We start from the raw sequence: 15,469 nt of genomic DNA, 5'->3' as shown, positions 1-15,469 counted from the left end.
ATGTCAGAACAGCCTTCCATCCAGCCAATCAGAGCTTTGCTTAACTTATCAGGAACATGGAAGCAGATTTGTTTTATTTTGATACAACCTTGAAAAGGGGTATTCCAGACAACAGTGATGGGCGATATAGCTGATTCTCACATAATCATCATCTGTGTCTCACTTCAGGGAACGTTTAAAATGTAGGAAACTTTCTACAGCATTTGGAAAGTTCTGCCATCTTTTACACATTCTAGATATTTCTATTACTCTGTTTTCAATTTATTAACCAGGAACTGTCCAAATACTTTCAAAGTGCATTCTGGAATAAAGTTGCTCTAAAAAGCTGCTTTATGATGGTTAGGATTGACCATTAGTTAGTAATGTTGGTTTGTTAAGGTTGTTATGACATGACCTGTAGTGAGATGTCCTCAGGTCTGTAGGATCAAGTAACATTGGAGTTCAGTGAGATTACAAACATCAAATGTTCCACGTACCAGTGTTAAACTGACCTGGGTCAACAAGCAATACGTGTTCTCACTTATTGATTACATCAGTTAGATTTGAGAAGGGAAACCGTATAAATATAACATAAGAGTTCCACTTTACTTGAATATGTGGTTGCTTGTTGTTAGGGGTGACTAATGGAATCGGGTGGTCAGGTTTGCTGATGTGTGATGATTTTGTATCTCAGTTTCATGCTCATGTCAATCACTGGATTTTCTGGTCCTAACTCCATTATTGACCGACCAATGTCATACAGCTGAAATATTGCTGGGTGCAGTCTTAAACAACTAACAATTGTCAAGTTGATTACAAAGTTACCAATGCTTGGTACAAATGTTGTTCAGTATCTCACAGCAACAACCAATGATATATGGTTTTCCACTGGGCCATTACTCCATGTCTTGAGGATCACAGCTTCAAACCACTGGCTGCACAGACTAAGTCTATATTACTCCCGAAATTGCTGAGCAGAGTTGCGTTCTTTACTCGCGACAGGATCGACAACTCATACATTTAAATCCATGTATCGTTTCAATAATTTGTGTGATTGTCTAACCAATGAGGTTGAAAGGGGTATCGAACCCCACTCACTCTATACTGCCTCTCATCTTCCATATATGATTGTTATGGATGAGTGTTTGTGTGCATCTAGACAGTGCAATTATTGTGAATATATGAAACCCAAAGCTTGTTATGTATAATGTATATAATAAACGGTCTAGTGTATCCCTGTGGGTTGTGTTCTTGTTGCAGTGGGATGTGGATCTACAGTATCGGGTGATGCATACGATAAAGATATGTCTCACAGCTGAGGTGTGTCGCACTACAGTAGAATACACATGATGTGCCTCTCTAAAGGACTGTTCTCTCTAGTAACAGCTGAGATATAAAGCAAGAATAATTCACACCACACTAGTGTATCTAATCACCTGGTCGTTGACTTAATGGAATAATGATGGAGAGTTTATCAATGCAGTCCACATATTTTCAAAGGGAACTTCCAACAACATTGTCTTGCAAACATTGCTTATTGTCAAAATGACCCCACAAGAACACAAATGATATTGCATATACATTTTAATCATTGTTCACGTTATCTACATCGCTTTGACAATTCATCCGATTACTCTGGTTTTGAAAATATTGGAAAGAAACAACTGCCAGCCACAGATGGTTTGCACACACATTCCTTGGTCAGATAATAAAAATGTATCAGACTGGATCTAAACTGAAAAGAAATTATAACATCGTATCTGGGGCTGAGTCTGATACTGGTGTTTACCGGCATACGATAATCAACTCAAACACCGTCCAGTAACGATACACATCAGCAGCATACCCTTAACTCGACGACCTGAGATGCCCGTATGCGTGTCCTCTCTCCTAGGAACATGTCAGGATTGGGTCAGCGAGCGCTTGACACTCCATACAAACACATTTGTCCATATCTACACAACACAGCCTCTGCTCCTGCGTCCATCACTGCTTGACCCCAACCTGATAGTGGTCAGGGAGACGGGTCATCAGCTCCACTGCCTGGTTGTACATCTGCATATCTAGTTGGGAAGGAAATAAAGTGGTCAGATGTCAAATCTGGGATTAACAGGGGGACAGAAGTCTGCATAGTGTAATGTTCAGCCTACAGAATATATGACAACACTGCGTCAACTTCTGGTTAAACAAAAGATGCTAGGCTTCTTGAATGCCAGCTATGTTCATCCTTTTTGTTTGTATTTGCCTTTTGCTATTTGATTAATGAGCATTTTCCACAGTAAATATATTCTTATATGAACCAATCCAATTTTGTTTGAATTGCAACCAACATTCTGATTGCAACATACATATTGTGCATTTCACACTAGGGGTGTATATGAGTGTAAGTTAGGTTAAGACAGTAGCTGACTTACCAAAAGTATTTGATGCTTGTTCAGGAAACAGGACATAGTGGTCACACACGATACCAGCACCTCGGTCGTCAACTCTGCCATGGATTTCTGTCAAACCTGCCACATACTCAGTCAGCTGAAACACGAACATTTGCCAAAGTCAGCATGGGCAAATGTTGCTGAGTGAGTGAATGACCAGTGCTACAATTACATCACAGCATGTCAAATTTTTCAATGTTCAAGATAACCAAAGACTATAATCTGGAATTTGAACCCAGGATTCTGCCATACCTATGGGCCACAACAATGCACAGCAATTTGTGGCACCATAGACTACTTGGCTGCCTCGTTAAACAAATAGTTTTAATTTAGCTGATGTAGGCACCCAGATCACTAGAGTTCATGTGGACTTACTGGTTCCTGCATGGTGACTTTCATTTCTTTTCCATCTCCAGTAGCCAGTGTCAGGGCAAGGCCGTTGCTGTCAACCTGCAACATTGGAACAAACTGTGATTATCAAGTGTGAATATGAGTCACATTTAACATGGAATAACTATGCATTCAGTGCCAGTGGTGCCATAAGATAGGTAGAGGTGAGGTGAGGCGATATTGGGTTTAACGTCGTGCTTGAGAATATTTCGCTCATATGACGACGCGCATGCGTGTGTATGTGCAGCTGCTTGTACTAGCCCAGACTTAAGCTGGTTTTATAGTGCTAGCCCACTGAGATACCACGCCGCAGTGAAGCATGAATACTCCACTCAAACACATTATACTGACTCCCGAGCCGACCAGTCCTTGTTGTACCCATTAATGCCGAACGCCAGGCAGGGACCAACAAGTACCATATTTTAACGTCTTTTGGTATGACGCGGTTGGGGAGAGATAGGTAGAGGGGTGTGGGATCCGAATGGGCTACATCACCATAATGAGCGTAAAGTGTTTCTTGACTGTAAATGGGATCCAAAAGATCTGATTTGACTGGAATGAAATTTAAGTGGGGATATGGATGGAAGTCATTCCGATCAGTAAAGGGAGCTACAGTCGGCAGAGTGAACCTGTTACTATCAACGCAATTAGGTGCTCACGGTAAACTGTTGAACGCTTATTGAGGTAAAATGAGAGCGCAATACACATGTACCATTTACCTAGATCCACAGTCATCCTCGACCTGATAATGATAATGGTGCTGATAAATAATAGAACCAAAGACATATATACGTCTTTGATACAACACTTCACTGGCGACTGCCAAAGGCCAATGCTGACTAAACATTTTCATCCACAACTTGTTATTCAATATATTGCAGGCTACTTACATTTTTTGCCATTCCTAAGGCGCACACCTGTCTTCCTTTAAAAGACGACAAGATAGATGAATTCACTCTTGGGCGAGAAAAATCGTTGTCCATGTTTGATCTCTCTATCAGCACTATCTGCAAACTTCGCGGGAATTTCTTCAGCGGAAGCTGACTTCACTTCCGGCTCCAGCATAACATATTCCAAAAACAATGTCTCATGATTCTTTTCATATATAAATAAATGTTTGCCAATGAATTTCGTTCTTCGTTACTCGGTAAAAAGGAAACAGATTGATACATATCCATTATATTTTTTGTAACATACACCGTTATATAATGAATGTTCAGTTAAACGGATATGTATTCGAAATTAGTGTCGAATCTGTTTCATGGATACTAGTATATACAAGTACCTGTCATCGCCCTTGTGTTGTGGATTTCCAGTCATCAGGCATACGGAATGATTCAGGTTCTTATTCTGACCGACAGTTTTCAAACACTTAGCAGCTGTTTAAGACATATTTGCAGGAAGACCATATCTGCGTTGTCAGCCCATCTACTTTGAAACAGAATGTAAGTTTGAATGTAATGTAAATTGTAATGTCAGACTTAGAAACGAAACTATATTTCACATTTATAAACATTGTAACACGTAACACACACAGAACACTGCCAGCAATTCATGTTATAATAATAAACGGTGTTGATTTTTGCCATGTTTGACTATACAGAATTCTTTTCTTTTCATATCAATCATTAACAGGGAAGAGAGAGCTTCTGTCTTTTTAGCATTTCCAGTAAAGGAACTTGATAAATGGTGATCTGAATACAATGAAGATGTTATGCACTGAATAATATAGGGTGCATAAGAAGCCACATACCAGTAAGGGTACAATAATATAGGGTGCATAAGAAGCCACATACAGTAAGGGTACAATAATATAGGGTGCGTAAAGCCACATACAGTAAGGGTACAATAATATAGGGTGCATAAGAAGCCACAGTAAGGGTACAATAATCAAAGATAACACATACTGTTGTAGGTTTGGATCCACAATTTGTTGTGATGATGCTTCTGTCTATGACATGCGTCACTTCTGGCTTCTTCCCAGATCAGTTTTACTTAAAATCAATTGAAGTTCACTTTTCTGAAGAAGCAAATGATACATCTGATTATTGTTCACATCAAAATGGGGGCAGTGGGGTAGCCTAGTGGTTAAAGCGGTTGCTCGTCTCACTGAAGAGTATCCGGGTTCGATTCCCCACATGGACACAATGTGTAAAGCCCATTTCTGGTGGCCCCCACCGGGATATTGCTGGAATATTGCTAAAAGCGGCGTAAAACCATGCTCACTCATCTCAACGAAATGACTATCAGGAAGTCAGTATTATCAATTATTATCAATATGCATTTGGAAAGTAGCTGTAACAGCGGTGTCACGTCAAGATTGAACACAGACAAATACTTGTAAAGGGTTCAGGAATTTATTGTCTTGGATGATGGATCAGGTGATAAAAACCTTGAAACAAAACATAAACATCTCAAATTACTGGTATACAGCAACAAGTACATAGTTGAAACAAAACATAAACATCTCAAATTACTGGTATACAGCAGTCATGCAGATGAAAATCTGATACATAGTTAACATAAAATGACATTTAATATTTTCTGTACACCACAAGGGTTACTCAATCTAAGTATAAATATAAGCCTATCTTACAAATTACAGTCATACAGATGAAAATCTGATATGTAACATAACATTAAGAATATAACTCATGCAATTCCTTGACACATCAATGTAACATAAAGAACCTAACTCATCTCCTTGGGCACAAATACTAACCTAATCCAGTCCACAGTCTGACTCTAAACCACCAGTGGCAAATGAGTGCTTCCAAGACCTAATAATAAAATAACACAATTAAATACAATCCACACACACATGCACGCACGCACGCACGCACATGCACTCTTTCTCATGTCATCCATAATATGTACCTAATCTACAATGTATACACTATAGTCTACATTAACCAAACGTGTAATAATCATAATACATAACAGTGTCATGATATTAAACATATTAAATATCTACATCATATCATCATGTAGATGATATTACAACACATAATATATTTCAGACATATGATTAAAATGATGAAACTAACTAGACTAAAACCATCATATCCTATCATATCCGTGGCTGGACCAGGAGTCTGAAGAAAAATAGAACCCCATGCAGGCTTACATAACAACCTAGGGATTAGTAGAGTGCTGTAATAATTTAAAGGGTTGTTGTTATATTGCTTAACTAAATTATATACCTTAGGCTTAAAATACACAATATTTGCATTCTGCTACATAGCTTTCTCAAATTTTACTATAGTAGTTGATAGATATAGGCCAGGAAATTATGGCCTGGACTGACAATTTTGAGGGTTAAGGGTCTCTGTGTCCATCGGATCTATCCTCTGTAAATATGAAAGATCTTGTTTTTAGATTTCTGTTTTAATTTATGTAATTTTCATATGCTTCCAGTCCACATGACCCCCAGATAAAAATGTCATGAGAAGCATTGTGTCAGTACTTCCCACAGGCTATAGAAAGTTTTTAACATTTCCATAGTGTATCCACTTCAAGTGACAGGGAGACAATGCATTTGATGGAATAAGTTGTACAATGCCAAACTGTCTTTTGGAATATCCTGTGTTGAAGTGTTACAAGGGTGTGTGATAAGAAAAAACATTCTGGCTGTCAACTTCCTGATCTGGCAAGCGATGATGTGATTGGTCAGATGTAAGGTTGTTCGGACATGACCTGCTGTGGGATGTTCTCAGATCTTTGTTTAACAGTACTCGGGTAGCAAGAACTAATATGTCATTTTAGTGAGATTGACGTGACCCACCTGGCATGGTGTGGTATAACTGAAATGTTGCTACTCAGTGACACCCCTAACAGTAAATTCTGCTCATGCTACAGATACGTGGAGCTAGATGTGAGCAGAGATGTCGATGTTGCATTCAGTGTTCGGCAGATTGAAGCTGCTACCCGAACGCCAAGCTAAGGATGTTACCTGTCATCCCCCTGTTGGTAACCATGACGATCGTGAAGAAGATGGGTTCCTGCTGATTGGTGAAACTGCTAGTGATCGTACAACAGTCACACATCAACAGTATGTTGATCAGCATAGAATACATTCCCCTCCAAACTACTCACAGGTAGGACGTTGTTACAGGCTCCATCTGGTTGAGAAATAAATATGACAGAAATTTCCTCTTGGTGTAAAACATACTGGATATTTTTAAAACCATTTCTTTGAAAGAATTATAGAATGTAAGGAATTTTGTTTCATTATGAACTCTAAACCATTTATTTATATACATAGTACCTGTATGTGATTGATTAATCGTTTACAATTATGTATATGAGAAATGAGAACAATTACATTTTGCTTTCAAAGTTACTGATAATATTTCATGTGTGTTCAGCAAATGTTCATTTTAAAAAAAGATAGAACAACATGCACTGCAACAACATAAGCACTGTGCAGTTCAACATGTTTTTGTTGTAAACAAGAAAGTTTGTCAGCAAGAAGTTCTTGTCATATTAACCCTTGCAATAAAATCATTAGACTATGTTGTACCCTGATAAGAAATTTGAAATGCATTCCTTATCTTGTCATGCTTTCATTTTTATATTATTAATGTATAGTCTTATTGCTGAGGATTTATGTTCTGTTGAAAATGTCTTCTCTTTTTACAGACACAAATTCAGCAACCCCCTGGCTACGATGTTGCTATGACAACAGGTGCAGGAATGAACATGCAGTTGTCTCCCCTAGCTATGTCTTCCAACAACAACCATATGTTGCCTCTAGCAGACATTCCCTTCATACTGGCTCCTCACCTTTCATTACTACAGAGACTGGACTCGCTTGACAAGCAGCTCGGGACGGCCACAATAGATTGGTCAAAATATGATTATGACTTTAGCCTTGAGATAAATTACTTGCGGGATTTGGGGTAGAGTAATTGGTTCAGTGAAAGCAAAGAAAACCACTCTGAGATTACTGTGACAATGTTGAGAGATGCTCCCCATTGATCAATGACTTATATGCAGAGGAGCATGTGACAGGTTTGATTCAACTGCTAATTGTTGCAAGTCACGTACTGTAGTGCAATATTTGAAGGGAGATAGGTGTTTGACAGTACAATCTGGGTGAATACATAGACCCAATGGTTAGGTATGTACAGAATACTAAATATAAACTAATGTTAAGCTCGAGATTACTTGGATGGTTTGGTATAGTTGGTTGTATATGGTGCTACAGCAGTGTTTAAAACTCCCAATATCCCAAGCTATACAGCCAGACTGGTAACATTAAAAAATTACCAGTCCGGATGTAAAAAATCGGGTTTCTGAATACTTTACTCTTTGTAGGCATCGCAATGAACTACATAGCACTAACAGGCAATGCACCGAGTTTAGGCAAACTGAAAGTACATGTGTTATGATTGGTTATTATAAAATGAACTGTCCAATCGTAAATAGTTTAACATAATTAAACACCTCAAACTGACGACATGAGAACCTGTCTGATATTATAATATATTTACTCTTAGGGGTAAAAACATCTACCAAACCAACGGACAGGCTACTTTTGAAATTTGACAGTCTGAGATGAAAATAGACCGTTCCAGATGGTTGGGCAGGCAGGAATTTTAAACGCTGGCTACAGCCTGCTGTGATCATGGGCTCAAATCCTAGATTGAAGCTGATAATGGTTGTGTTCATTCGCTCTTAGAATATTTTATTACCATTGCTGTCATTGTCTTTGTTGAAATAATTTTTACTGTTGAAATTATGTCAAGGTGAGCTTCAGTGCCTGTCCTGAAATATACTCATTACAGCTATACATTATCATGGACCCTCTCATTAGCATTGTATCCACACAAAGGCTACACTACAGTCTTGACCATTGCACGGCAGGTAGTACCTTGTGTGAAAGTAAGACATTGTTTCTGTGGAGTGAGAGTACCTATTCAGTATCAAACATCATGAAGCTTAAAGGAAACCGTTGGGTGATACCGATAGACTGGACATATTCTGACCTTTGGAATTCCTGTTCTACTCTAGCCAAAAGTATAGAAACTTCTGTTTTAGAAGTATGAATAGAAATATGCAAGAAAACAATCATGTAAACCTTGTGACAGCACATGGAATGAGTGCTTGACAACTGCCTTTAATTTAGTAGAGTAAGCCATGTGTGTTACGAAAGGTTTGATTGGCCTAACTAGACAATAGACAGGTGAATTGAAACGTCCACTGCTTCGCTACATTGCAATATGTTTCAGTACTAACAGGAAACATTTTGTACATAAAACATCTGTTCCTGTTTATTAAATGCTTTCTGTTGTAATGGCAGCTAGGAGTTGGTGAGAATCCTGGATTTGCCCCAGGTTTCACCAAAGTGGTCGGTTTCTCTGACTATGCCACTCTAGTGCCTCCGCACACGGCACCATTATGTTACTGAAATACTGTTGAAGGTGGCATCTTATTCAGTCACAAACAACATGTCCAACTGTTAGTTAAGTAGTCTTCAGGAGCCACTTACACAAAGTGATCTTAGCGCTACGTTGATCATACTCTGCAGACTTAAGATGGTTGTAGTGGTAAGATCACTTCGTGCATGTGGGCCCAGGTTTAAAGGGCAGCACATCAAATAACTTCATTCATCAGAACAGTGTTATTGTCCTGCACTCATCATAAAGGTTTGTCCTCTGATCAGACATCTGTGTGTGACATTCTAATAACCCCTCTGTGAGCTTAAGTTAACTTTGAAAGTCCAGTCTTAAAATGATTAAAAAGCCCAGATATATACGTTCTGATCACTTCATGCACAGTTTATATGCCTTGTAGCTGATTCACCAGTTGGAAACTTTGACCTGAGGGGTGCCAGAGTTTCATGCGGCGAAGTATTGTTGTTGTTTGAGTTTGCTTAAGGTTTTAGCTTGAGTATATATACATGTCATATAACCATACCTGAATGAAGTTGAATAATGTGCTACAAAGATTGTGCAAGTCTCCAAAATGATGCCTTGTTTTGAATCTTTTAAACAGCCCTTTTGTTGTGTTGCGCCATTCATTTATATAGTGTTTTAATGTGGGTTGTGATCTGCTACATACATGCGTTGTTTTTATACACATATTAAAGTTCAAATAAGACTGTTTCATCTTTTTTTTTAGATTGAGTACATTTTCTGAAATGGTGGACTAGCTAAGTACCTGCCTTTTCAATATTCTGAGTTATACTGGATAGTCTAAGTGTACAAGTGGTCACTTGTGTGCCTAACGTCATGGTTTGTATCCCCCTCTTACCTCCATTGATCTCACCCCACAATCTGGTACACATCCATCTCACCCCCCAGTCAGATACACATCCACCTCACCCTACAATCTGGTACACACCCACCTCACCCCAAAGTCTGGTACACATCCGCCTCACCCCACAGTCTGGTACACATCCATCTCACCCCACAGTCTGGTACACATCCATCTCACCCCACAGTCTGGTACACATCCACCTCACCCCACAGTCTGGTACACATCCACCTCACCCACAGTCTGGTACACATCCACCTCACCCCACAGTCAGGTACACATCCACCTCACCCCACAGTCTGGTACACATCCACCTCACCCCACAGTCAGGTGCACATCCACCTCACCCCACAGTCTGGTACACATCCACCTCACCCCACAGTCAGGTACACATCCACCTCACCCCACAGTCTGGTACATGCCACCTCACCCCACAGTCAGGTACACATCCACCTCACCCCACAGTCAGTCACACATCCACCTCACCCCACAGTCTGGTACACATCCACCTCACCCCACAGTCTGGTACACATCCACCTCACCCCACAGTCAGGTACACACCACCACCCACACCCTACAGTCTGGTACATATCCACCTCACCCCACAGTCTGGTACACATCCACCTCACCCCACAGTCAGGTACACATCCATCTCACCCCACAGTCTGGTACACATCCACCTCATCCCACAGTCAGGTACACACCCACCTCACCCTACAGTCAGGTACACATCCACCTCACCCCACAGTCTGGTACACATCCACCTCACCCCACAGTCAGGTACACATCCACCTCACCCCACAGTCAGGTACACATCCATCTCACCCCACAGTCTGGTACACATCCACCTCATCCCACAGTCAGGTACACATCCACCTCACCCCACAGTCTGGTACACATCCACCTCACCCCACAGTCTGGTACACATCCACCTCACCCCACAGTCTGGTACACGTCCACCTCACCCCACAGTCAGGTACACATCCACCTCACCCCACTCAGGTACACACAGTCAGGTACAGTCTGGTACATCCACCTCACCCCACAGTCAGGTACACATCCATCTCACCCCACAGTCTGGTACACGTCCACCTCACCCCACAGTCTGGTACACATCCACCTCACCCCACAGTCTGGTACACATCCACCTCACCCCACAGTCAGGTACACATCCACCTCACCCTACAGTCAGGTACACGTCCACCTCACCCCACAGTCTGGTACACATCCACCTCATCCACCGTCCACACCCCTCAGTCAGGTACACATCCACCTCACCCCACAGTCAGGTACACGTCCACCTCACCCCACTGTCTGGTACACATCCACTTGACCCCACAGTCAGGTACACATCCATCTCACCCCACAGTCTGGTACACGTCCGCCTCACCCCAGAGTCAGGTACACACCCATCTCATCCCACAGTCAGGTACACATCCACCTCAACCTACAGTCTGGTACACGTCCACCTCACCCCACAGTCAGGTACACGTCCATCTCACCCCACAGTCTGGTACACGTCCACCTCACCCCACAGTCAGGTACACGTCCACCTCACACCCACAGTCTGGTACACGTCCACCTCACCCCACAGTCAGGTACACATCCACCTCACCCCACAGTCAGGTACACATCCACCTCACCCCACAGTCAGGTACACGTCCATCTCACCCCAAAGTCTGGTACACGTCCACCTCACTCCACAGTCAGGTACACATCCCCCTCACTCCACAGTCTGGTACACATCCCCCTCACTCCACAGTCTGGTACACATCCATCTCACCCCATAGGTCTGGTACATGTCCACCTCACCCCACAGTCAGGTACACATCCATCTCACCCCACAGTCTGGTACACATCCATCTCACCCCACATTCAGGTACACATCAATCTCACCCAACAGTCTGGTACACTTCCACCTCACTCCACAGTCTGGTACACATCCACCTCACCCCACAGTCTGGTACACGTCCATCTCACCCCCAGTCTAGTACACAACCACCTAACCCGTGTGGTACACATTCATCTCACCTCGGGGGCGGTAGGGGTAGCCTTGTGGTTAAAGCGTTCGCTAGTCACACCAAAGACCCGGGTTCGATTACAATGTGTGAAGCCCATTTCTTGTGTTCCCCGGCGTGATATTGCTGGAATATTGCTAAAAGTGGCGTAAAACCATATTCAGTCTGTGCACCTCACCTCCACGTGGTAGGCAGATATTGCGAAAGACGCCGTGGGAGGGAAGGAGACAAGTTGACAATGACTGATTCCATCCAGAATACCTTTGAACTTTGATTCTGTAGGCAAGCCATGGTGATCTTTGAAGCCAGTGAATCTCCCACTCTCCCACCCCCACAAGTTTATTACGTTCTGAGACTGCAATTTCAGACCGTCTCCGTGGCGAACTGGATAAAGTGGAATGTCGGTGAATCGACCACCGTGCAAACTGCGTCTTGCCAAAAGCTGCTCCATTGTGGTCCTTGATACTATGTGTTCTTTATGGAAAAAATACGGCTCGTAATCAATGTCATGTGTCAGGGTGGCGTATCCATTTTAAAAATTACGGCAATATAAGACGAAAACTAGCACTATAAAACAGATCAGTCCTTAATGCATTGGCGGATCCAAACCCCAACCCCCCACCCCCCTTGAAAATGACTTAAGACCGCATTGAAGATGTTTTTGGCGTTGGCAGAGCCAAAAATTCCTAGATCCGCCCATGGTAATGGTGCAAGTATCTACATCGTACACCCCCCTGTGTATGTGCAATAATCGTCGGTTGTTCCATTGGCTATAAGACTGTGTATGCGTTATACTACACTTTATCGACCGTGTGGTATGTTGAAGATCCGTTTACTACACATGTAAATGTATACTGAACAACATTAGAAACGTACCACCCATATAATACGAAATATCCCCATCAGACTGAAATGTACCCATGATATCTGAGCATCGTCGGTGCAGTTTAGTGTGGTGCGTTTCTAATGTTGGTATATGGTTGGTATAACATGGATAAACACATACACTCTATGCTGCGTGGTGTCAAAACAAGGTGCTCGTTCCAAGTGTGACACTCGCCATGTCGGAAAGCGCGCGTAAAATCTCCAAATCATCATCCTCGAACTGCAGTGTGACATTATTTTAACACTTGACAACACGGGATCATACGGGAAATCAAATCTGTAATCACTTTGTTGATTTACCTTCAATTTCTCAAAGATGTGTCATATACTGGCCACATAAAGAAGCTGTGCACACACAAAATATAAAGATAGGCAGACAGCGTCTTTATGCATAAATAAAGGTGTGAACATAGCAAGTATTGGAGACAATCAAACGCTCATGCAGGTGCCAGGCGACGTGACGTCATTGATGGTGGCCTATGGACTTGCAATGTGTTACTGCACGTGCAGCCTGTGCAGCTGCACACAACATGTGAAACTCAGAAATTGATGTCACTGCTTGATCTTTGGTCATTCAAACGTTCACAAATTCACATGAAAAGTCACATGCACGTCATGCCAAGATTAACATGTGCTCAACGTCATGAAGCCATTGGAATGGTTCGAGCAGGCATGAGCCAACAACAGGTGGCAGCGCATTTCCAATGCCACCGTAACACGATATCTGCATTGGTCAGGCGTTATGGAAACAGTAATGACGTCACCGACCCCCCACGTTCAGGGCGTCCCCGAGTAACGACGCCAAGACAGGACAGATGGATTCGGGTGACTCATATCAGACACAGGTTCCAGACGGCAGTGACCACGTCCCAAACCATTCCCCAGGCCTTCATTTGGAAAATTTGGTAGCCTCTATGCGTCGTCGATACACTGCTGTGCTTCACGCGCATGATGGTCATACCCGTTATTGACTTTGTGACTTCGACGTGTGACCCCTGACTCAATTTTGAACTTCTGACGTCATCGTTACGGGTATTGTTCATGTTCTTTTGACATGTTGTTGAGGCCCGATACTTCAGCTTATAAAGTGTCTACATCATGTCGTCTTTACTGTGTTGTATTCCAATTCTGAAGGAATTTTCTGTGTGCACAGTTTCTTTATGTGGCTAGTATATATGTTTTACGTTTAACCGGAGACAGTATTTAAAATATATTATATATTCCCTGGTTTAATATCTAAAACCTCTAAATTGGGCGGCGGGAGTAAAGCGTTCACTCGTCACGCGGTAGGCCTGGGTTCGATTCCCTACATGGGTACAACGTGTGAAGCCCATTTGTGGTGTCCCCCGCCGTGATATTGCTGGAGTATTGCTACAAGCGGCGTAAAACTAAACTCACTCACTCACTAAAACCTCTAAATGGGGATTCATGGTGAGATAAGGCTCCCAGCAACCGATGCTTGTATGATCTCACAAAGTAGATTGGGCGTCAGTTGGTTGGTGTACTGTGTGGTGTAGGTGTGGGACTCTGCTAATAATGGTTTGGTTGGTCCAAATTCGACTATGTGCATGATGCTAAAAAAGTGTGAATATTGCTGACACAGGCATACAAATGCATAACAGATCACTGAAACACACAACCTGTGTACTTTCAAAAATTGTCTATGTCTGTGTCAAAAAAACATAGTTTAGTTTATGTCAAAGGTACTGGCGTACATTTTAAATGGCACTAATGTGTTATTAAAGTGCATGTAAATATTCCTTTTCTCGTTATTAACGTGTATTTGAATAAATGGATTCGTTCCCAAAATATTCCACAAGTTTGTTACATCAACAGGGAGAAGTCGTTTTAATTCCAAATGTCGTCACATTTCTGGATTTTTTCTTTGTGAGGACGGTTCGACAATAACTGCTCCCTTCCGTTGCTAAGGAAGCATGGCAGCTGACTTTTGGCGAATTGCCAAACCGGAAACAACATAATATTTTTACACATATCACACAATCAGTCCATAAACGTTTGATGCTAACATCCTATATGCTCACTAAATATCAATTTTATCAATGTGTGAACTCCTATAACTCATGAAGCATTCACATAATAGTGTTTCACTCAACATATACAGAAAGAAATGAATATCAAAATTGCAGTTCTAGGTCAGCTCAATTTAAAGAGCTATATATGACATACACGACAAATACTCGTGTAGTTTCAATCAAATATGGAAAAGATTAGTTCTGTCACAGATTAAGTTTTACAAGTGGACTTTAGAACCCGTTATATCTTTGTTAACACCACTTGTCATTCCATTGTTTACATGAACGACTGGTTGTCAAGCACCTGCAAGGGAGATAATCGACCGTGTACGGGGACTCATGGGGGATATTCTTGATTTGACGCAAGAAAGATCAAATGAAGCGAAAAGCGGTTCAAGAATCGAGAAATTCTCAGGCAGTTATGACTGTTGAAGTTTCTTGCGATGATGCATTACCATCAATAAATTGACAA

At 41.8% G+C, this 15,469-nt stretch overlaps 2 protein-coding genes across 2 annotated transcripts; one reads left to right on the top strand and one right to left on the bottom strand.

Annotated features, from left to right (window-relative positions):
• Window positions 1-1,545: 1,545 nt before the first annotated feature.
• On the bottom strand, window positions 1,546-3,849 carry LOC124253485 (replication protein A 14 kDa subunit-like). Its single transcript, XM_046687278.1, has 4 exons — window positions 3,692-3,849; window positions 2,787-2,861; window positions 2,394-2,508; window positions 1,546-2,042 (listed from the first exon to the last, which is right to left on the bottom strand). The coding sequence occupies exons 1-4, from the start codon at window positions 3,782-3,784 to the stop codon at window positions 1,966-1,968; spliced, it is 360 nt and encodes a 119-aa protein (XP_046543234.1). The 5' UTR covers window positions 3,785-3,849; the 3' UTR covers window positions 1,546-1,965.
• Window positions 3,850-4,074: 225 nt separating this feature from the next.
• Window positions 4,075-8,097, top strand: LOC124253484. The gene is made up of 3 exons (XM_046687277.1): window positions 4,075-4,246; window positions 6,660-6,898; window positions 7,443-8,097. Exons 2-3 carry the CDS (start codon window positions 6,686-6,688, stop codon window positions 7,704-7,706), a joined length of 477 nt encoding a protein of 158 aa, XP_046543233.1. The 5' UTR covers window positions 4,075-4,246; window positions 6,660-6,685; the 3' UTR covers window positions 7,707-8,097.
• Window positions 8,098-15,469: the final 7,372 nt, after the last annotated feature.

The sequence above is a fragment of the Haliotis rubra genome, unplaced genomic scaffold (assembly GCF_003918875.1).
Source record: "Haliotis rubra isolate DU_JTF1 unplaced genomic scaffold, ASM391887v1 Scf541, whole genome shotgun sequence".
Lineage (NCBI taxonomy): Eukaryota > Metazoa > Mollusca > Gastropoda > Lepetellida > Haliotidae > Haliotis > Haliotis rubra.
The sequence above is the reverse complement of the archived record's forward strand: the minus strand, read 5'-3'. Positions and strand labels throughout refer to the sequence as shown.